Source organism: Triturus cristatus, chromosome 7 (assembly GCF_964204655.1).
Source record: "Triturus cristatus chromosome 7, aTriCri1.1, whole genome shotgun sequence".
Taxonomy (NCBI): Eukaryota; Metazoa; Chordata; class Amphibia; order Caudata; family Salamandridae; genus Triturus; species Triturus cristatus.
Genome location: NC_140590.1, coordinates 562,925,846 through 562,947,318, shown reverse-complemented (window position 1 = coordinate 562,947,318; position 21,473 = coordinate 562,925,846). Strand labels below are relative to the sequence as shown.

At 44.7% G+C, this 21,473-nt stretch overlaps 1 protein-coding gene across 3 annotated transcripts in view; it reads left to right on the top strand.

The window, feature by feature from the left end:
- The window catches only part of LOC146810128 (proton channel OTOP2-like), a 472,387-nt gene that overhangs the window by 400,630 nt on the left and 50,284 nt on the right, over positions 1-21,473 (top strand). For all 3 annotated transcript variants that reach the window (XM_085617075.1, XM_085617076.1, XM_085617074.1), the window contains exons 2-4: positions 3,050-3,448; positions 15,857-15,993; positions 17,089-17,147. In XM_085617075.1, coding sequence (XP_085473201.1) covers positions 3,076-3,448; positions 15,857-15,993; positions 17,089-17,147 — 569 coding nt within the window. In that variant the 5' untranslated portion in view covers positions 3,050-3,075. The remainder of the gene's footprint in view (positions 1-3,049; positions 3,449-15,856; positions 15,994-17,088; positions 17,148-21,473) is intronic.

Below are 21,473 nucleotides of genomic sequence, written 5' to 3'. Positions count from 1 at the left end.
ATGCTGCTGAATTGACGTTCAGTAGTGAAACTTGAGCATAATAGGTTAAATCTGATTATTGAGATACTATTTCATTGCTAAAATGGGCCATAGGCATGACAGTACAAAAGAGAGAACAGACCCATTAATACTAGACATACACATATTTGAAAATTTTGGAATGTTGCCACAATGAGTCATATAGAAAGAGGCAATGTTCATATCTTTAGCCGTGCCATTTGGATTTGAGAAAAAAAAACATTTTTAACCAATCTTATCGTCACAATTTCACAACAAGCCTAACAAAGTTAACTAATACCGCCAGAGGTACACCAAGGCTGCAGCACCACTGTTCTTTTCAGTAGTAGGGCTTTGAGAAACAGCTAAGCAGACACAGAAGATGGCTCTTTCTGACCCTTGACAATGTTGGCATCTTGAATTCGATACTAACCTCCCAGACTGGAGCATGGCAGAAAATATGATCTATAATAGTGCAAAAGTGAGACTCCTACGTTAAATACAAACTAATATTTGTAAGATATCCTACACTTTTGAAAGCCTGTTACGATTTGGGGGGAAGGACTCTGCTATTTGCACCGGTTGTGGGCAAGTGCAGATTGCAGAAACCAGCAAGATGGAATAGAGTAAGGAATTCCAGACATGCTGATTGGGACTATAGAGTCAGGAGACAGCTGCAGTACCAAATTCAGGGTAAACCAACATGGGGAAGGGATTACTGGAGCACGCAGCAGCTGAAAGCGTTGAATGGTTTTCTTTGATTTGGCAAATCATTGAGCTCGAACAAATGCCCTAAGGCATCAAGGCGCTAGTGCGGTTAGTCTCCTGCGGAAGGAGAAAAACTCCATGGTCCCAGCCCTAAAGGAAGCAAGGAAAACAGCCAGGCCTTCAAACCCTTACAATAAGGTAGGTGGGCTTGCAGACAAAAAAATAGAATAAGGAAGAGTATTCCAGAGCTTGGATGATGCCACAGAAAAAGCTCTACCTCCCCATCTTGCCTTTCAGAACGTAGGAAAAAACGGCAAAATGTTCCCTGCCGAACGCAGCTGTCTAGATGGCACGTATCGTTGGAATAGGTTCTTAATTCCATCAGGACCTGTATTGTGTAGTGTATGTCGACAATGCATCTGGCTTTGAAAGTAATTCAACCAAAAACAGGATGATACAGTCCTGTTTACCTGAAGATTGAAGGGCAAGTTGTTGATAGAGGCGGGAGGAAATTCTGGCACTCTTGGGACTTCTTGCAAGTGCAGGAAAGGGTCTAGAGAACTGACGTCACAGATAGAGGATTGACATCAGGGAGGAGATGGTCTTGCTGGCTGTCAGTGGTAGGAATTCTGTCAGCTGCAGCACCAGTGATAACCAAAGCAATTCCAAGAGGCCAGCAGGGGATAATAAAGCACTAGGACCAAGCATGTGCAAGAGATGCCTGTTGCAGGAAGGAGAAGACAGCAGCAGCCGCCAGTGCATCAACCGAGAGCAGAAGGAGGGCTCATGAAAAAAAGAAATTTTGAAGGCTGAGATGCATGACACATTTGCCCATGCCAATAAATCTGAAAAGTGTGTTTGAAGGTTCGAACTGGTTCTCCAAACAAATGCGGCATTCCTGCCCAAGGTAGTGACACTCTTTCACACAGGGCAGCCCATCTTTAATTCTATCTGGATTGGTCAAAATTAGGTTGAGCATGAAACTTGCTTGGTGTGTGAAATAGTTCGCTAATCAAAGGAGTTCTAATGTCCTAAAGGATTTATGCTACAGTAATCCCAGCCTGCCTCCCTGCTTAGAGGGCAATCTATTGTAGTGATGTCAAATTTGCTGATACTAAATCATCTATGATTGATTTGCAATCATCTGAAATCCAGGTCTGAGTCATAAATAAGATGTCCAGTTGCTCCTCTACAATGAGAGCCATTACAAGGGCTCTTTTTCAACAGCCGAACATGAGTTGCAAAGACCTGCTTTTTCATTGGCTGAATTTTGTGTGGAATTTCTAATAATATGGACTTAGAAATGATGGTGCTCTTAGTGGGTTATTATAAATTCTCCCTGTGCAATGTGTTGGCAGTTCCAGTCATTGGTGTAATAAAAAGTACTTGCTGGACACTTGAGACCGGTGTTCGAGTTTGGACATTGATAGGCACAAACAGGCTTGATTTAGGCGTGCCTTGGGCGCACCAGAGGCAAGCTTTGGCCACCATTAAATATCCTGATTATGTACGAATGGGGGCACAAAGCCCGGAAATGAATGCTGGCTCTGCCCCAAGTCAGGCAGAAGTCAAGCAGTGGAAATTATTGGCCAACAGAAATAAACTGCCAACAGAAAGAATTAAAACAACAAACAAACTTACAATCCAAAAGAGAGACCAGGTAGCCTCTGGGGCTATTGAAATAATAAGGTAAATAATAAGGTAAACTGAAAGAAAACATAATTAAAATAAGAACAGGTTCGAGGGCGAAGCACCCCTCTTCCTGAAAGGTGCGCTACAAGGAAATAATAAAATCAATCAGGTTTAGGTGTTTATCCAATTTTTGAATAAGACGCTACCCCAAGTCAGGCAAAAGAATATTGGTCAACAGAAATAAACTGCCAGCGGAATGAATTAGCAAACAACAAACCTTTAATCCAAAAGAGAGGCCATGGAACAATTAGAACTGCGAACAAAATGAGGTCAACAGAAATAAAATTGAATTAAAAACATGAACAGGGTTGAAAGCCAGGCACCCATCTGTCTTTAAGGAAATAAAAGGGAGGGCTGAATAGTTCCAATCACGCTTAGCAGATAGTCTAATCTTTGTCAATCTGTAAATAATTTCCAGGAAGGCCCTCATTTATTTTCTTCTTTTTCGTGTGCTAGCAAGTTACTGCTGAAAAACCTTTATATCTCTCCAACACACAGGTGGGTTCACTTTGTGGGTTCCTCACATCTATTCAAAGGCCTTTGGTATGTTTCTTGGCCTAACCTGAGGACCAAGTTATGAATGTTTATCACAACTGCTCCAAGATATCCTGTAAGTAAAATCATTCCCATTCTCTCTTGTTTCTCCAACCAGTGACACATCAATCAGTGGAACCACGCATGATGGCGAAGGACAGCCAAAAGGAGTCAGACATGGAAGTAGAAATGAGTGAGACTCTCTTCCCTGCCCCGAAGACAGTTTCTGACCAGCACAGGGATCATTCAAACACACCTGGTCTCTTTGGGATGTGGAAGAAAGGGGGTCGTCTGTTTTCTGTCCTAGTGGCAACGAACATCCTCCTGCTGGGATGCTCAATCATCACCTCAGGCTCCCTGAAGGAGGTGCCCATCCACGAATCAGAGGTGCTGGTGTATCTGTCGGTCCTGATGAGTTTGTCGATCTTGTGGATGTGCTTCCAAATGTTCTTCACCAACAAGCACCACAACTCCGTTCTGTTCAAGGACTGCCATGCAGGACCCATCTGGCTGCGAGGTAAGTCTTCTGCTACACCACCAGAGCCAGAATGTGTTTGTTTTCTTCTGTTGGGCATTAGGAATGTGGTAATTCGGCCTTATGTTCATTAATGAGGGATAAATGAGGGATTGCAAGTTTGGGAGACCCAATATAATAGATGGGTGTAGGTTTTTTACAGAGATTCTTTCAGGTCCTTGCAAAAGCAGAGTTTGTCGTGTCAAATATCAGCTAGTATAGCATTCCAGATCTCTGGCACATTTTCAGAGTAGGACTGTTTCAGGGTGGAGGTTTTTTTAAATTTGGGCATGACCAGAAAATATTACAAGTTTTATGCCATCCTACCCCTATCAGTGATAGCCTGGAGCTATTCACGTAAACCTTTACCTAAACACTAACCACCTCATCCTAACCTTAACCCTAAATCTAAACATAAAGGATACGCTGTAATACTCATAAATATAATTAAAATATAACTTTGTCCCTAAAACTAAACCCACAGCTAACCCTAACCCTTAATGTTCTCCTAACAGTAACTTTAATCATATTAAATTAAATGCAATAACATTCAAAGAAAAGCTTGGCAACCCAATACTCAATCCTAAACCCTTAAAACGACCAATTTATAATGGTGTAGAAGTAATCAGATTAATGTAATAGCAAAATAAAATTATATTGTTGAAAAACTGGAAACTAACTTTTATTCAGAAAATTTGAAAACGAACTTTTAAGTAAATAAAAAAATGAATTAAATTAGAGAAATGGGAAAACATAAAGATAAATCAGTTTTGTTTACAGATGGAAATAAATGAACAAACCTAAAATTAGAGTTCCTAGAACGCGTTTAGGACTCATCAAGGCCCTACTCCATTCTGCATCCATTAGATTTCTGCCAAACACTGCATCCCACCTCTTTTGGAGCCCAGTAGGAGCTTCACAGCCATTTCAAGCTGCGCTCTGTAGAGCCACTTCACAAGATGCTGCACGGAGCCCAGGGTCACCAACGCCTGAAGGATGGCGTGTGTGCCCAGCTCTCATTCACTCTCGGACCATACATCACTTTCTTCTATTATCTATCACTCAACATTAAATGAAGTTGCTGTGATTCGATGATGAATAAAAATCCATGCGCTGCTAATTAACTCACATATAACATAACTAATGACATGTTCTATGACATCATTAATACCATCACTGAAACACTTGCAATGACATGATTGATGATAACACTGTGCATGGCAACGGCACGAGTTCTAGTTATTCTTGGGCATACGTTACAGTTACTTGAGATAACTATAAGTGGTGAATTTCAGTGGTTTTGTTCTTTTTAAACAGTATGTTTTCACTTAACTATAACCTTATATATATTTGCAGTGAAAAAAGGTTTGAAAGAATGTATAGATGGAAACACATTGTTATTTGTATACAAAGCCAAACTAAACTACACCAACCCTTAGAAGTTCTAACACTATAGTTATAACTTAAAGTTACATTTTTTGCACTACCCAAAACTTAATATAATGTGTGCACCTCCGTATAGTGTGTTGTGAACTTGCTAGGCAGACTAAATAAACCTTTGTTTTTTTCACTCAATTTCTAGGTTGAGGTCTCCCCTAGGCAGCACTTGTGCTGTCTCTTCGAGACATGCTGTATTCAGGTTATAGGTATGAAGCTCCACCCACGTTCTGCCCATCTTTTTAATTGACTACTCTAACTGTCCTTTGTAACTGGCGGCTTTTGATTGGTCAATAGGCTTAGTAGTCCCTCCTTAATACTGCCTTTTCTCTTCTTGTAACCTTCCATGAGGACACCCTCTGTTACATGTGTTGCTACTCTGTACCTTTTAATTATAGCCTCCAGCACTATTTTCTTAAATGCCATTCTCCGGCCTGCTATTGCAGGCAGGACACGCTCTCCCATCAATGCTTCTTTTTTTAAAAATGTAACCAGCGTGTCACACCTCAGGACTAATAATGGCGGGGCGCTTTTTTTGGTTTTTTTGTTAGTTGCGATCATCGAAGCCACCGCATGCCTTTTTTCTGTCTATTTCCTTTTAATGCAATGACAGAACCCACGCTTTGGCTTTAACCCATTCTGTGCATCGGACTGCAGGGAGCCGTCTGATGCCACAGTGCTCATGTGCGTTGGACGGCTGCCGGCCATTCATGCACATGGCACAGGAAATGGCTTTCAGTCAAAACAGCCTTGGGAGCTGGGAAACAGCTTCCCCACCTCCCGAGGCTGTTCTGATTGTTTCTCTGAATTGACAATCAGCGTGCACGTCGTGCTGTCATTTCAGAGAAACTGAAACTGAAATGAGCCGATCAGCTTGTTTCAGTTTTACTGCCTTGGTGCTCGGTGGGGGGTCTTCCCAGCCCCCTGAGCACCGAGGCAGACAGGAGGGGTATCATTAGAAAGGGGATAGTCTACCCTTTCCAATGCTACCCCTCGCTAGTGGATCCCTGCTTGGGGATCGCCTCAGGAGGGGGATCAACAAGCAGGAATCCACTCACTAGGCACCAGGGAAGAGGAGCAGCCCCTTGGTCAATGGCTTTTGCTCCCACCCAACATTTTACCTAAAATGTACTCTTTCTTCCCTTCCTGGAAGGCAGATGGGGGCAACAGCTCCCGAAAAGCCCCCCTGTAGGCAGAAAGCACACTAGGCACCAGGGATTTTATTTTATGTATATAGGGGTGGGGGCTTCCAAAAATGGGCATGCCAATTCCCCCCCAAAAAACATTTCTAAGTCTTTCTGCCCCCTCTGGGTTCAGATGGGGGCAATAGCCCCCATCTGCCCCCTGGCATACTAGGCACCAGGGATTTTTAGTTTTTATGTATATAGGAGATGCGCAAAAAATTGGCATGCCTATGTCTCCACCCCCGCCCCAAAACAATTCTACAGTACTTCTGCCCTCCCAGGTGGCAGATGTGGGCAAAAGCCCCTGATCTGCCCCCTGGGGGTAAAAAGCCCACGAGGCACCAGGATTTTTTTTTACCGTAAATAGGGGTGGGAGCTGCCCAAAATCGGCATGCCAGTGCCCCCCAAAACAAATTCTGAAGTCTTCCTGCCCCTGCATGGGAAGCAGATGTGGGCAATAGCCCCTGATCTGTCTCGCCCCCCCCCCCGGGAGGGCAGAAAGCACATTAGGCACCAGGGATCTTTTTTCAATGTATATGGGGGTGGGGGCTGCCCAAAATGGGCATGCGAATGTTCCCACCCCCAAACAATTATCACAGCCTTTCTGCTTCCCCTCGGGAGGCAGAGAGGAGCAATAGCCCCTGATCTGCCCCCTGGGGGATGAAAGCCCACTAGAAACAAGGGATTATGTTGGGTTTTTATACATAGGGGTAGGGGCTGCTCGGAATAGGCATGCCAATTCCTCCACCCCCCCCCAAATTCCACAGTCTTTCTACCCCCCCTGGGAGGCAGATGGGGCAATAGCCCCCCAATCTGCCCCATCGGGGGGAGCAGAAAGCAAGCTAGTCACCAGGGATTTTTTGTTTTGATTTATATAAGGGTGGCGGCTGCCCGAAATGGGCATGCCAATGCCCCCACCCCCCCCAAAAATGAAGTACCATTTTTATCGGGAGACTTGGGGGATTGCTGGGTGGGTGGATTTTTGGGGCTCCCTGCAGATTTCAGAACTTTCCCTCACAGAAAAGTGAGGAAAATGTACAGGTGTGCTATGTTTCCCTAGGTGCCGGCTGAGCAGGGACCAAAATCCAAAGATAGGCACACTGCGAAAAAAGGGTCAGTTTTCACTGGAAAAATATGATGTGCCTTAGTTGTTTTTGGGGCCAATCCCTGTCAGGGGCACTAGTGAGGTACCATTTTTATCAGGAAAGTTTGAGAAAGGCTGGGTGGGTGGATGTTTGTAGCTCCCTGCAGATTCCAGAACTTTCCATCACAGAAAAGTAACGAAAATTTGTTTTTTTTTCTACAAAGTTTGAGGTTTGCAAGGGATCCTGGGTAACAGAACCTGGTGAGAGCCACACAAGTCACCCCATCCTGGATACCCTGGGTGTCTAGTTTTCAGAAATGTACAGGTTTGCTAGGTTTCCCTAGGTGCCAGCTGAGCTAGGGTCCAAAATCCACAGCTAGGCACATTGCGAGAAAAGGGTCAGTTTTCACTGGAAAATTGTGATATGCCCACATTGTGTTTTGGACCGTTTCCTGTCATAGGCGCTAGGCCTACCCACACAAATGAGGTATCATTTTTATCGGGAGACTTGGGGTAATACTGGATGCATGGAAGTTAGTGGCTCCCCACAGATTCCAGAACTTTCCATCACAGAAAAGTGATGAAACTGTGTTTTTATGACAAAGTTTGAGGTTTGCAAGGGATCCTGGGTAACAGAACATGGTGAGAGCCACACAAGTCACCCCATCCTGGATTCCCCAGCGTGTCTAGTTTTCACAAATGTACAGGTTTGCTAGGTTTCCCTAAGTGCCAGCTTAGCGAGGGTCCAAAATCCACAGCTAGGCACATTGCAAAAAAAAGGGTCAGTTTTCACTGGAAAAATGTTATGTGCCCACGTTGCGTTTTGGGGCGTTTCCTGTCACAGGCACTGGGCCTACCCACACAAGTGGGGTACCATTTTTATCAGGAGACATGTGGGAAGGCTGGGTAGATGTTTGTGGCTCCCTATAGATTCTAGAACTTTCCATCACAGAAAAGTGAGCAAAATGTGTGTTTTTTTACAAAGTTTGAGGTTTGCAAGGGTTTCTGGGTAACAGAACATGGTGAGAGCGAAAAAAAGGGTCAGTTTTCACAGTGAGGTGCCATTTTTATTAGGCGACTTTGGGGAACAGAGAACAGTAGAACAAGTGTTATTACCAATTGACTTTCTGTGCATTTCTGCCAAATGTAAGACAATGTGTAAAAATGAGGTCATTTTGAAAAATTTCCTCTAATTTACATGCTAATAAGGGTACCCACAATTTCAGAGATGTGAAAAAAAAACATGCTTCTAAACTCTATATTTTGTTCCCATTTGGGAAATACATAGGTTTCCTTGACACCTATTTTTCACTATTCATATTTTACCAAATATATTGCTATATACCCGGTACACAATGAAAAACCATTGCAAGTCCCAGCTCAGTTATTGACTCGGGGTAACTTGGGTTCTTGTTGAACCTGCAAGTCCTATATATCCCTGCAATCAGAAGGGTCCAGAATACGTAACAATATATTGCTTTAAAAAATCTGCCATACTTACAAGAAGTTAAAGGTGAAAACGCTGGCACAATTGCCAGATGTTTTTAAATTAATTTCAATATTTTTTCATTTTAACTGTTAGTTTCTATTGCTTTCACACCCATTTCTACCACTAACTGGAAGGGGGTTAAAAGCACAAAACATAGGAAAAGCAGGCTATGTCCCAGTAAAATGCCACAACTGTGTAGAAAATGTGGATTTTCTGGCAAAAGTCTGCCTGCTCCTGAAAGCTGGGTAGATTGTGATTTTAGCACCACAAACCCTTTGTTAATACAATTTCCAAGGAAAAAAACAGATGCTTTCTTCTGCAGCATTTTTTACCCATTTTCCCCCAAAAACCTAAAATGTAGCTTTAGCTTAAGATGTTTAAAGCTAAAGTGTGAGTGCAACGATCCATTTGCAATTCAATAGCCCTCACATTACTGAAAGTTTGAGCTATTGGTGTTGCATTATTATTAGCAATGCCAATAGCTCAAACGTTCAGCAATGAGAGACCTATTGCATTGCAAATGCTTGTATAATTGACTTCTGATCATATAATGTTCTTTATTTTGGCATCAACTCTTTCATATATAAATACTTTTTTTGCATTTCAAGAGTACCTCAGTGCTTTCTCGATAATTTCTGGGGTACAGTGGACTGGCATGGCCAGGAGTGGTGTAGAGTGCAGTAGATTACAGTGGTGTCAAGATTACAGTGGTGTAGAGTGCAGTGGCATAGAGTACAGAGGTCCACAGTGCAGTGGCTTAGAGTGCAGTGGGATAGAGTAGAATGGTATACAACAGAGTGGCATAGAGTGCAGTGACAAAGAATGCAGAGGTGCAGAGTCAAGTGAAGTGGCGAACAGTGCACTGAAGTAGAGTAGAGTGGTGCAGACTAGAGTACAATAGCGTAGAGTGCAGTAGGTAGAGTAGGTTGGTGCGATGTAGAGTGCAATGATACAGCGGTGCACAGCAGAGTGCAGTGGCGCACAGTAGAGTGGTGCAGAGAGAAGTGGTGCAGAGTAGAGTGGTGCAGGGTGCCGCCGTACAGAGTTGAGTGGCATAGAGTGAAGTGGCATACAGTAGAGTGCTGCGGAGCAGATAAGGGTGGCACAGAATGCAGTGGTACAGAGTAGATAAGAGTGGCATAGAGTGCAGTGTAGTGGTGTAGAGTGCAGTGGTGAAGAATAGAGTGGCATAGCGTGGAGTGGCATACAGTAGAGTGGTGTACAGTGCAGTTGTGTAGAGTGCAGTGGTATACAGAAGAGTGGTGCAAAGTACAGTAGCATAGAGCGCAGTGGAGTACAGCGTAGTAGTGTAGAGTACAGTGGTGTAGAGTAGAATGGTCTACATTAGAGTGGTGCAGAGTGCAGTGGCGTAGAGTGCAATGGTACAGAGTGCAGTGGTGCAGGAGAGAGTACTATAGAGTACAGTGGTGCAGAGTAGAGTGCAGTGGCTCAAAATGCAGTGGTGCAGAGTGCAGTGAGTACAGTGGCATAGAGTAGAGTTGTTCAGAGTTGTGCAGAGTAGAGTACAGTGGTATAGAGTAGAGTGGGGCAGAGTATAGTGGCATAGACTGCAGTGGCATAGAGAGATGAAGATAAGACTGCAGTGGTGTAGAGTGCAGTGGTTCAGAGTACAGGGCAGTGGTATAGAGTGCATTGACATACAGTAGAGTGGTACCGAGTAGAGTAGAGTGGCATACAGTGCAGTGATGTAGAGTGCAGTGATGAAGAGTAGTGCAGTGGCATAGAGTAGAGTGATGCACAGTAGATTAGAGTGGCTTTGAGTGCAGAGGCGAGAGTGCAGTTGTGCAGATTAGAGTACACTGGTATACAGTGCCATAGTGCAGGGTAGAGTAGCAGTAGCATAGAGTAGAGTGCCATAGAGTGCAGTAGCATTGACTAGAGTGGTGTAGAGTTGAGCGGTGTAGAGTGCAGTGGCATAGACTGCAGTGGTGCACAGTAGAGTAGCGTGAAGTGCAGTAGTCCACAGTAGAGTGCAGTGGCCTATTATGTAGTGGTGTAGGTGCAGAGTGAAGTGGCCTAGCGTAGAGTAGTGTAGAGTGCAGTGGCGTAGAGTAGAGTGATGCAGTGTAGAGTGTTGTGGAGTAAAGTGTAGTGGCATAGAGGTCATTGGCGTAGAGTGTTGTAGAGAACAGCAGAGTGCATTGAGTCAAGTGAAGCAGAGTAGAATGGTGTAATGTTTTGTCACCTAAGTAGTCAGACTAAATTAACTATAACTCACCCCCCTACTCATCACTTTAATTTTTATTTATTTTTTACATTTCAATTGTACTTTGGTACACACATTGTATAGAAGTACTACACGACATCGTAAAGTTTAAAAATATATATATAAATAAATAATATAGTTTTCTCTACCAGTACATAGATTGATAAATTGCCTCCTGTCTTCCTATACAGTACAAAAAGATTAATAATCTAGATTTCACATTAAAGCACAGATCTAAGAGAAATTGTTGTCTTATTAACAATATGACTGCCTTTTTATTGTGTAAGGACTTTCATTAACCAATAAAATTGTTTTATCATCGCAATGTACTTCTGTATATAGCAACTTAATATATCACTAAGTTTTTGTCCCTTATTACTTAGAAACTACTGAACAAATTCAGATCAAATCACAAAAAGGACCCTTTCCACACCATAATCTTATACCTGCCAACTTTCATGGAAAATGCATTGGTGGAAAAACATGTTTTGGGACCCCGTTTTTTCTTTGCACCCCCTTGACTAAACACCATGAAACTGTGCACTATCAGCCAATCTGTAATATATGTATAGCTATATATTTCCAGCCATGTGCAGCAGGATTGTCCGCAGAGTCTGGCTTGTACCCAGGCCCTGTATTCAAACTACAGTGGGCAGCCAACCCCCAAAGCACATGGCCAGGGCCTAGATGAAAATAATACTGCCAGAGAATGTGCTGCATATCTTTTATTTTTTTATTGATCATCCTGTCGCAAAATGTAGGCTTTCATCATCCATAAGCATAGTAGCCCTGGTGAGGGTAAAGCTCTGCAGGGTGGCTTAGGGGCTGTCATTATGATGATTAAACTCATATTTTACAGGTAAGTATTAGACATTTTCCATATTTACCTGTAAAGTGTAGGTAATTGTGTATTTATACTACTGCATTTTGTAGAATGAAAGCACCCAAACATATGTTTTAAATATGTGTATGTGTGCACGTGTCTCTGCATGTGTTTATGTATACACATAATATATATGTAAGTTATATTTTATTATGGTATGTTATATTTGATAGATGTATTGATTCAGTGTATGTACGGAAAGTCTCATGGTGCTTTAGAGAGACAACTTCATAACTTTGGTTTAAAATGAAGATTAGCTTGGCTAAGAAGAAAGTTAGATAAATAACATATTTCACAGGCCACTTCCGGGTTTTTAAACTGTCTAAAAGTCCCCTACAACTGAGTCCTTCTCCCATCTATGTGAGGCACGATTTTGCATCTGTGAACTCATCTGCTTGGGAGAATGTGTGTGGAGCATGTGGCCATAGTTACACTGCCTCCATTTTATATGGACACAATCAAAGTGGTACCCATGATGGGGGATGGAAGAGAGAGCCCAGACAACGAATTTGAATTGGATAACTCTTTAATACATTCCACAGATCGCTGTAGACTAAAGAGTGTTCAGGAGAAGAGAAAGTGGGTCCATTTCAAGAGGAGTTTATCTCTGCAGGTTCATGGCCCTTTATTCTCTAGAAGGGTTGTGCCCATCCCACAGGTTCACATGTAGCTAAGTGGGATAGGCTGCATATGTGTTTTTTGCCCATGTTTATAGTTCCTTCTGACAGGACACTCCTAGCTCTGCCCCACTTCCTACTCACACTCTTGACAAAGTCCATGGCTGGACCAGTCTGCGTTGAGATAACAAAAGTGCAAAACTGCCCAGGATTGGCCAAATAGCTGAGCTTCTGGAATACACAAAGTCCCTCTGTAACTTGAATATAAAGACAAGGCAGAAACTTCCATCCAATGTGCCAAGATTTCTTTTTAGAAACTAGGGTCATTACACCAGTAGGATCAAAAAGCTTTTTGCCTCCAGGGTTGGGGTATGCACTGCCAATTCCATTTGCCAGGTTCAGAACAGAAAACTGGGGGACTCTGCTTTGAACTACCAGGAGACGTTACCTAGAGTCTACTTATAAGGAGAGTTGGCCACCTGCTTAGGAGAGTTGTGGGTGGTGTCCTTGCATGAGGTAGAAGTTGCACCAGGAAAATGAAGACGTGAAGGAGCAGAAGCAGGATTTAGGGGAGAAGTTTAAAGTGTGTCATGACAAAACTTGGTTCTCTCAGGAAGGGTAGAATCCAAGAGTCCTTGAGAAGCACCATCCGTGCGATTAAACTTATATCCTTAAGTTCGAAACACTGAGGCACTTCAAGAAAGTACCCTTGTGCCAGGAGGCTGCACTGCTCTACAATGGGTCATACTACCATTTGTGGTCAACATCACTAACAGGCCTAATTACAGTGATCGAGAGATCAGTACCAACAACTAGGAATTTGTCTGTGGTAGGCACCTTGGCCCGATTCACATAACAAACTTAAGACAAAATCCTAAACTTAGTACCATTTTGGTATTCACAGAATGCACTTACTACTTCTGGTATTCACAGAATGAACTTACTATTTTTTCGATTCACAGAATAAATTTACTACTTTTGCTATTCACAGAATGGTTTTACGACTACTAAACTTACGTCCGCACTCGGGCCGGAAATTCCGGCCCGGAGGTGGAGCTTCCAGCCCAGGGGCGGAGCTTCCGGCCCAGAGGCGGGGCTTCCGGACCGGAGGCGGAGCTTCCGGACCACAGGTGGAGATTTTGGCCATGGCTAAATCTCCGCCACTGGCCGGAATCCCCACCTTCGGGCCGGAAGCTCCGCCTCCGGGCCGGAATTTCCGGCCCGAGTGCGGACGTAAGTTTAGTAGTCGTAAATCCATTCTGTGAATAGTAAGTTCATTCTGTGAATACCAGAAGTAGTAAGTGCATTCTGTGAATACCAAAATGGTACTAAGTTTAGGATTTTGTCTTAAGTTTGTTTTGTGAATCGGCCCCTAAGTCATTTGAGAGGGAGGTATGCATCTGGATCCAATGAAGAGACCTCAGGTGCTGGATCCATCCACATGCAAGCACCTCAACCTAGTCATCACTTCCCCAACTGGTGCTGCCACTTCCACTCACAGTTAGTCTGCATGGTAAGGGAGTTCTCACCACACACCAGCTGGACTACTGATCCCCCAGTATTGAGGGGTGTGGAGGATAAATCCCAAAAGTAGTTTAAAACACAACATATAGGATGAGTGTGGCAGAATTATAAAATAACTACAAACTTACTTTGAACTCCAGGGAAATCAGGGATGGAGGAGGGAACAGTGAAACGCAACCATTTTTATCTCTGTGAACTGGGGTGCAATTCCAACCAGACCAGTACAACCCCTCTGAGCTCTTTTGCTTGACCCAGGGGAATCCCAGAGAACGTAGAGCACCTGGGCAAGTTGGCCAGTTGTCAAGTTCACCATGAACTGTTATAAATTAAATCCTCAGCACACGCTTAATTGAATAATCGTTTTATTCATAATTAACACACAAAGAGTTTATTTCTGGTCTTTGTCTTTAACTCTCAGTGCCCAGCCAACACGTGTTTAGTTGAGAGGGGAATACCAGATCATAAACTTTGAAGAAACATGGAATCAGCTGATAACATAGCTCAGAAATGATCTTCCAACTTTGATAATCCCTCCGAGAATACATGCACTGAACCTACTTACCTATTAAACGAGCGAAGAAACCTAGCTCTTGATCTGAACAGCTCATAGAATTAATGCATGAATGTCACACCATCGTAGGCACTATAGATCCTTATAATTCTAACATATTTATAGAAGATATCTCCGGATTGTTTTATCTGAAGTTATGTGGGACAAAAAGAGTGAGGTTGGGGAAATTTGGAATACAAGAGATAGGCAGATGTAAAACTCATGACGAGTAGGAAAATTGATATGTTAGAAAGATGTCTTATGAGAAATGCGTTTCCACTGTATTGCAATTCTGAAAAACCAATAAAAACTAATGGTTAAAAAAATACCAGAGGTAAGCTAAACATGCCAGATACCTGTTAAATGTAATGCAAATTCTTCTAATAGTGCTAAAGCGTTAGGAAACCTAAAAACATATTTTAAACAGTCAAGATGTCTCAATAAAGGTAACTCTTCAAAGCCTGCACAACACCTTCCAAATGCTAATATCGTAAAAACTACTTAATGAGTATATAATTAATGGGTATACATCAGGCGCCTCTTCTGTGGAACCTAACACCATCCTAAAACAGCAATCGCTCTGTAATAGATGGATAGTTTGCCTGGATGGATGGATAATTTCCTGATGTAAGTTGATGTAAGCTACTGGATGTTATTGTTGTAGCAGAGTCTTTGCTTTACCTCTGGAATTTCGAAACTAAGACTCGCATTTTGATTGTCCAGTGGAGAAAGAGTTTTTTATCAGCCAATAAAAAACTGGATGTCCTACAGATCTGTATTTTCTGGGTGGGATAAATAACTGCTCTCATGAGTTTTATACATGCAAATTAGGAACAACGCGTAGATCTTGGTAGTATCTTTACCAAATTTCGTATGCATTGGGCATTGCCCGTCCCATTAAATTTCCATGTTTGATCTGTCGAAATTCACCTGGAGAGTAATACGGAGGGTGCAATATTTACCACTAACCTGATGGCTCCGGATTTCTATGCAAACTTGTATTTGCATAGGGATCGAAAAAAGCTGGCCACTCCTGATGAGTGCCCGCGCATTTGTTCATTGTTGTGTACAGATTTCCTACGTCAGCCCTAAAATATTTAAAAGACTCCTTGACTTAAGTAGATTAATTTTGACTCGTGTGATTAACTGGGTTGCGTTGGCAAACTTCAAGAACACACAATTAACTGTTTTAATTGAAACAGATTCGCTGATGCACTGAGAGGGTCTCTGGTGTGAGTTGAACCACAACGATTTGATGACCTCTGTCATAAGCCACATGGCTTGTGTGACATGATCACATTCTCCAGCAATAGATGTTGTCACCCAAGCTACAGAAACACAATTTGTGGTATTGTTTGGGATTGTCCCTCATGTGGACCGGACACCAGCGGATAACACTTGTGCCTTGTTGGACAGGTGGCCTCCTCGTCTTCGGGATCTGCAGTCTCCTACTGGACGGGTTCAAAATCGGCTACTACGTGGGCTACCTCACCTGTGTTTCTTCGCTCTTGATCATCTACCCTGTGATCCAACTGGTGTTTGTGATTGTTCAGGTGAGAGAGGACAGTCCTTTTCACAGGGCCCTTCATTAATGGACGAATGCCATTATATCTGCTGCTCCGGCTGTCCGTCATGTGCGTCGTCTCAGGGTAAAGGCCAGGGGTGCAGACTCAAGAGACACCAATACCAATGCTGACACCAAAAGCCCATCCACTCCACCTCTCTACTTGTCAGACACATCCAACATGTAGTATAGCCGTTCTTCTGCACAGGCACAGCGCTAACATAGCCATGCATTACACGCTTGCTACACAGCCTTTTCCCAACACCACTTAGTCAGTGAGCCCCAATTTGCCCTCTTCAGCTTTCTTATCTGGACCATGCTTCTCACTCCAAATGTTTACCAACATATTTCAAGGGAAAACACGACCCGCGATGTTCAGAAAGAGAAGTGTCTGTCCCTGCTCTGTTAACTATTGCAATGGCGCACATCGGGGATTAAAGGGCTAGTTTTAAAATAGAAGTAGAATATTTGTCAATATGCTCATCGGGTAACACAACTCATATCAAATTATTACATTGAAGCAGGATCTGGATTTTGATGGCAAGAGTTGTTTAAAACACATTAGGTCGATTACGAGTGGGTCTGTGTTCCAGCAGAAGCCCCTGTTTGTGTAGGCGTCAACATTAGGAGTTGGGCGGTATTAAAAGGAGACAGCAATAACGGGGTACAATAAATAGCCCAGCCTTCATTAAGATTCAGCAGGCAAAACCTGCCAGAATTCAACAGGTGAAAGGTTTACAGTCTTTGCCCGATCGGGCAGATTTTGGTGCTGTGAGCAACACATGCGGCACGTTTATCACCAGAAACTCGTAATCGGTGCTGTTTATCGCAACTGATAAATAAAGTGCCCCAGGGCATTGGTATACATCCGGGGCGATAGAAAGCACCTGGATTCTGACGATCTCACAATCAGAGACGCTTTATTGACCTCAGGAGCAGAGCGAGATATGCTTAGCGCGCACCCTCTCTCCTTTACATGCTTACTGTTGCTTCAGAGGTTTAGAAAACGTCTGCTGTTGCCCTTGAAGTCACATTTTTCACCTCATCAAACTGGACAATTTACTGTTTTTGTGTTTCTTCACAGACTCACTTTCTCTGGTTGTCCAGCAAGCACTGCGTTCAGATCCATCAAAATGTAACCAGGTGGGTGTCTCCAATCATTGTAACCAGGTGAGTGTCCCTGCCCCTTGCAATCAGGTGGGTTTCCCCCGATCACTGCATCCAGATGAGTGTCCCTGCTCATTATACCCAGGTGAGTTTCCCCCAGGCATAGCAACCAGGTGAGTGTCTCTGCACACTGTATCCAGGTGAGTGTTCCTAGCCATTATAAACAGGGGAGTCACCTTGCCCACTGCAACCAGGTCAGTGTGCCCCAATTACTGTAACCATATGAGCGTACCTGCCCCTTGTTACTAGGTGAGTGCTCCCTGATCATTGTACCCAGGCGAGTGTCCCTGCCCACTCTACCCAGGTGAGTGCCCCTGCCAATTGTACACAGTTGAGTGTTCTTGCCCATTTATATCAGGTGACTGTCCCTGCCCCTGTAACCAGGTGAGTGGCCCCTGATTGTTGTAACTATATGAGTATCCCTGCACCTTGTAACCAGGTGAGTGTCCTCTGATCAATGTAACCAGATGAGTGTCCCTGCCCATTGTAACCAGGTAAGTGCCCGTGCCCATTGTACCCAGCTGAGTGCCCCTACACATTGCAGCCAGGCGAGTGTCCCCATTTCATTGTAAAAACAACAGTTGATGGACAGAATGCAGAACAATGTCATACATTCACCCCAGTACAGAGATCTGGGCCTAAATCCATCGCTTTTTTGCTCACCATGCCATTCCAGGTTGAACTCAGCCATATGCAAATCAGTCTTGACCCTGTGCCTCATGGGAACAGTCCAGCCCGAACTGCCAAGCCAGGTCCTCCCCGGACTGGAACCAAGCATCCTAGGACCGGTTTCGGGGTTTCACCCCTCTTCAGCCAGGATAGCTTGAGTCCAGTGGCATGGAGAGCACGGGACTCACGTATGAGCATACCCGTCCCACTCGGGTGACAAATGCAAAAACAACAGTTGATGGACAGAATGCAGAACAATGTCATACATTCACCCCAGTACAGAGATCCGGGCCTAACTCCATCGCTTTTTTGCTCACCATGCCATTCCAGTTTGAACCCAGCAATATGCAAATCAGTCTTGACCCTGTGAGTGAGCTAAAGAATGATGATGGATTAAACCCAGATCAGTTGACTGGGGGTGAGTGTTTGATTTGCTCAAGCACTCCGTCCATCATCCCCTTTGGTATCGCTTTGTTCACCCTAAGTTGGCAGGGTATGCCCAGACGTGGGTCCCTTGCTCACTTTGCCACTGTATTCAAGATAGCCTGGCTGATGAGGGTTATGAACCCGAAACCGGTCCCAGGATGCTTGTTTCCGGTCCAGGGAAGACATGGCTTGGCAGTTCGGGCTGGACTGTTCCCATGAGGCACAGGATCAGACTGATTTGCATATGGCCATGTCTCAACTGGGGTGGTGGAGTGAGCTAAAGAATGATGATGGATTAAACCCAGATCAGTTGACTGGGGGTGAGTGTTTAATTTGCTCAAGCGCTCCGTCCATCATCCCCTTTGATACCCCCCATTTCAGTGTAACCATCTGAATGTTCCTGCCCCCTTTGACCAGGTGAGTGTTCCATGATCATTGCAAGCAGATGAGTGTCCCTGCCCATTGTAACAAGGTGAGTGTCCCCTGATCATAGTAACCAGGTGAGTGTCCATGTCACTTGTAACCAGGTGAGTGTCCATGTTCCTTGTGACCAGATGCTTTCCCTCCCCATCATGGTAACTAGGTGCGTTTCCCTGATCAGGCGAATGTCCCTTGCCCTTGTAAACAGGTGAGTCTTCCTCAATCATTGTAACCTGGTGAGTGTCCATGCCCCTTGTAACCAGGCAAGTGTCCCCCGATCATTGTAACCAGATGAGTGTCCTTGCCACGTGTAACCATGTGAGTGCCCCCTGCAACCAGGTGAGTGTCTCTTGATCACTGCAGCCAGATGAAGATTATTGCCCATTGTACCCAGCAGCCGCGGTCGGTAGTAGGAGTAACTGCAGGGCGGTGATGTGGGGAGGGGGAGGTGCAGGGTGGGGGGTAGTAAACTATGGATTATGGAGGTTTACAGGTAAATTAACATATAAATTAATAAAACGAATTTCGTTGCATGCACTGCATCGCATTTGGGGATGCAGTGCACGCAACGAAATTCGTTTTATTAATTTATATGTTATCTTACCTGTAAACCTCCATAATCCATAGTTTACTACCCCCCACCCTGCCCCTCCCCCTCCCCACGTCACCGCCCTGCAGTTACTCCTTCTACGGACCGCGGCTGGTACCCAGGTGAGTGTCCCCCAAGCTTTGTAATCTTGTGAGTGTTGCCACCCACCATAACAAGGCGAGTGTCTCACACTCACCAAATACATCTAAGTGTGTGTCTCTTATTTTTATACGTATGTTTTTATTTGGGAGTTTAATAAAGCATGGAAAGGTGACAGTACCACATCCCAAATGTACACTATGAGTGTCCCTATGCCACATATGTAGCTAGATGTGTAGCTCATGCGCCTTGAATGTACCCCTCTAAATGTAAACATAGCTAGTTAACTTCTTCACAAATGCGCTCAGTGAGGTAACCCACCCATATAATAAAAAATATCACAGTGAATGCCGACTGAATATGTTCAGATGTGTGTCCGCACGGCCTGTCTCGCGCAGGTAACTGTTCCCCAATTCTTGCCTGTAGGCAGGCAAGAGTGCCTTTTCCACCAAGTGCACCAAAAGTCATGCTTTCTCCCATACACATGCACCTTGGTAGTGTCTGAATGAGAGTAGGGTCTGCTTTCTATGTTCACCCCCACTTTTTGCTTTTGCTTTACTGATTTTCGACTTAGATGTGGCTGTGGGCCTGCCAATCAGACCCACATCCCTGCTGTTCCTCTCTAAATTAATACTATGTACTTTAGGTGCATAACCCAATTGGATAGGATCACCTTATTGGCCCCTGTACAGTGTACCTTAGGTACCCAGGGCATAGGTGTACCCTAGGCCTACCAGGGGCTGCAGCATGTATTGTGCCACCACTGGCCTGGCCTTCCATTATGACACAACTGGCTGATCACTCAGCTGGGGCAAGGTCGTGGAATCACCCCTTACTTAGGTGTAGTAGTCCTATGCCTACCTTATATATAGACACATGTGTACCTATCAGCCACTCCTATGGCAGGCCTTAACAATCCTGGAGGCAGAGTGCTTGGTAACATGTGAGATGGTGCTCTAGCATGAGCTGAGCCTGTCTGCAGCTTTCGGAACCATGTCCGTATAGCTGTTCTGTGATATCGCCTACCATATACTCTTAAAGTGCCTTATAATCTTAAACAGTTATGGTAACTATGGTTTGGCTTTATCAAAACATGTTGTGTAAGGTGTCTAACACTTTGGAATAGTACCCCCATCCCATTTCTGGGGATGAGGATATTATCCCTCCCTTCTAGAGGGAGAAGACATGTTGAAACCTACTTACCCGGTTAAAATTAACCAGAGCCCCAGCATCACAAAATGGATGCTGCTGCCACGACACAAGTCTGACCTCCTGCTGCTGGGAGCGATCCCGGCATGGGAGGCCTGGACAATAGGTTTCCTGCCTAGGGAGGTTCGAGCACCACCCCAGACAGGCCTTAGTGTATTGGGGCTGGGAGGGATGAATGAAACGAGACACTGCCTGGGGCACACAAGGTGTCCCATGCATAGTCCAGTTCAAACCGGTGCTGGGGCACTCCAGCCCCAGTCCTGGCGCGAAACTGGACAAAGGGAAGGGGGTGTAACCACCCCCCTCCCAGGTCCCACCCATAAGGCGTGACCTAGCAGGTATACCAGCCCCCCAGATTAGTATAAGAGTGGGAGCTGGGTCCTTAGGAGATTAGATTATCCTGAACCTGCATCTTGAACAGAAACTCTGGACCTTCGACATTCGACGAAAGAAGAAGACTGAAGAATGTCCCTTGTGGCCAAGGAGTGGCCACCCTGTGCAAACAGGCACCATCAAGAGACTTACCCTTTGCTTTGCTGAAGTTCTACGAGGGACCGACTGCAGAGCCCGACCAGAGCCTTGACTTCCAGACTTCTCTGACCCTACTCCACATCCACAGCCGAGCTGAGATCCGTGGAGGCGACGAGAGACGTGGGACCGGCTACCTGGGAAAAGTGGCGAGTATCTTCCAGCGCAGCTTCTGAGGCACCCTCGAAGTTGTGCACCGGGGATTGAGAAGCCCCAACCCCATGCACCATCTGCACCGAAGATCAGCCCCCCACACTCCACGAGTCCTGCGTGGGGCCCTTCTGCATTTCCCTGCTTGCCGCGTCTGTCCGGTTGCTTGCCCGCTGGCTGGCCACCTTTGCGACGACAAACCTTTGATTTTC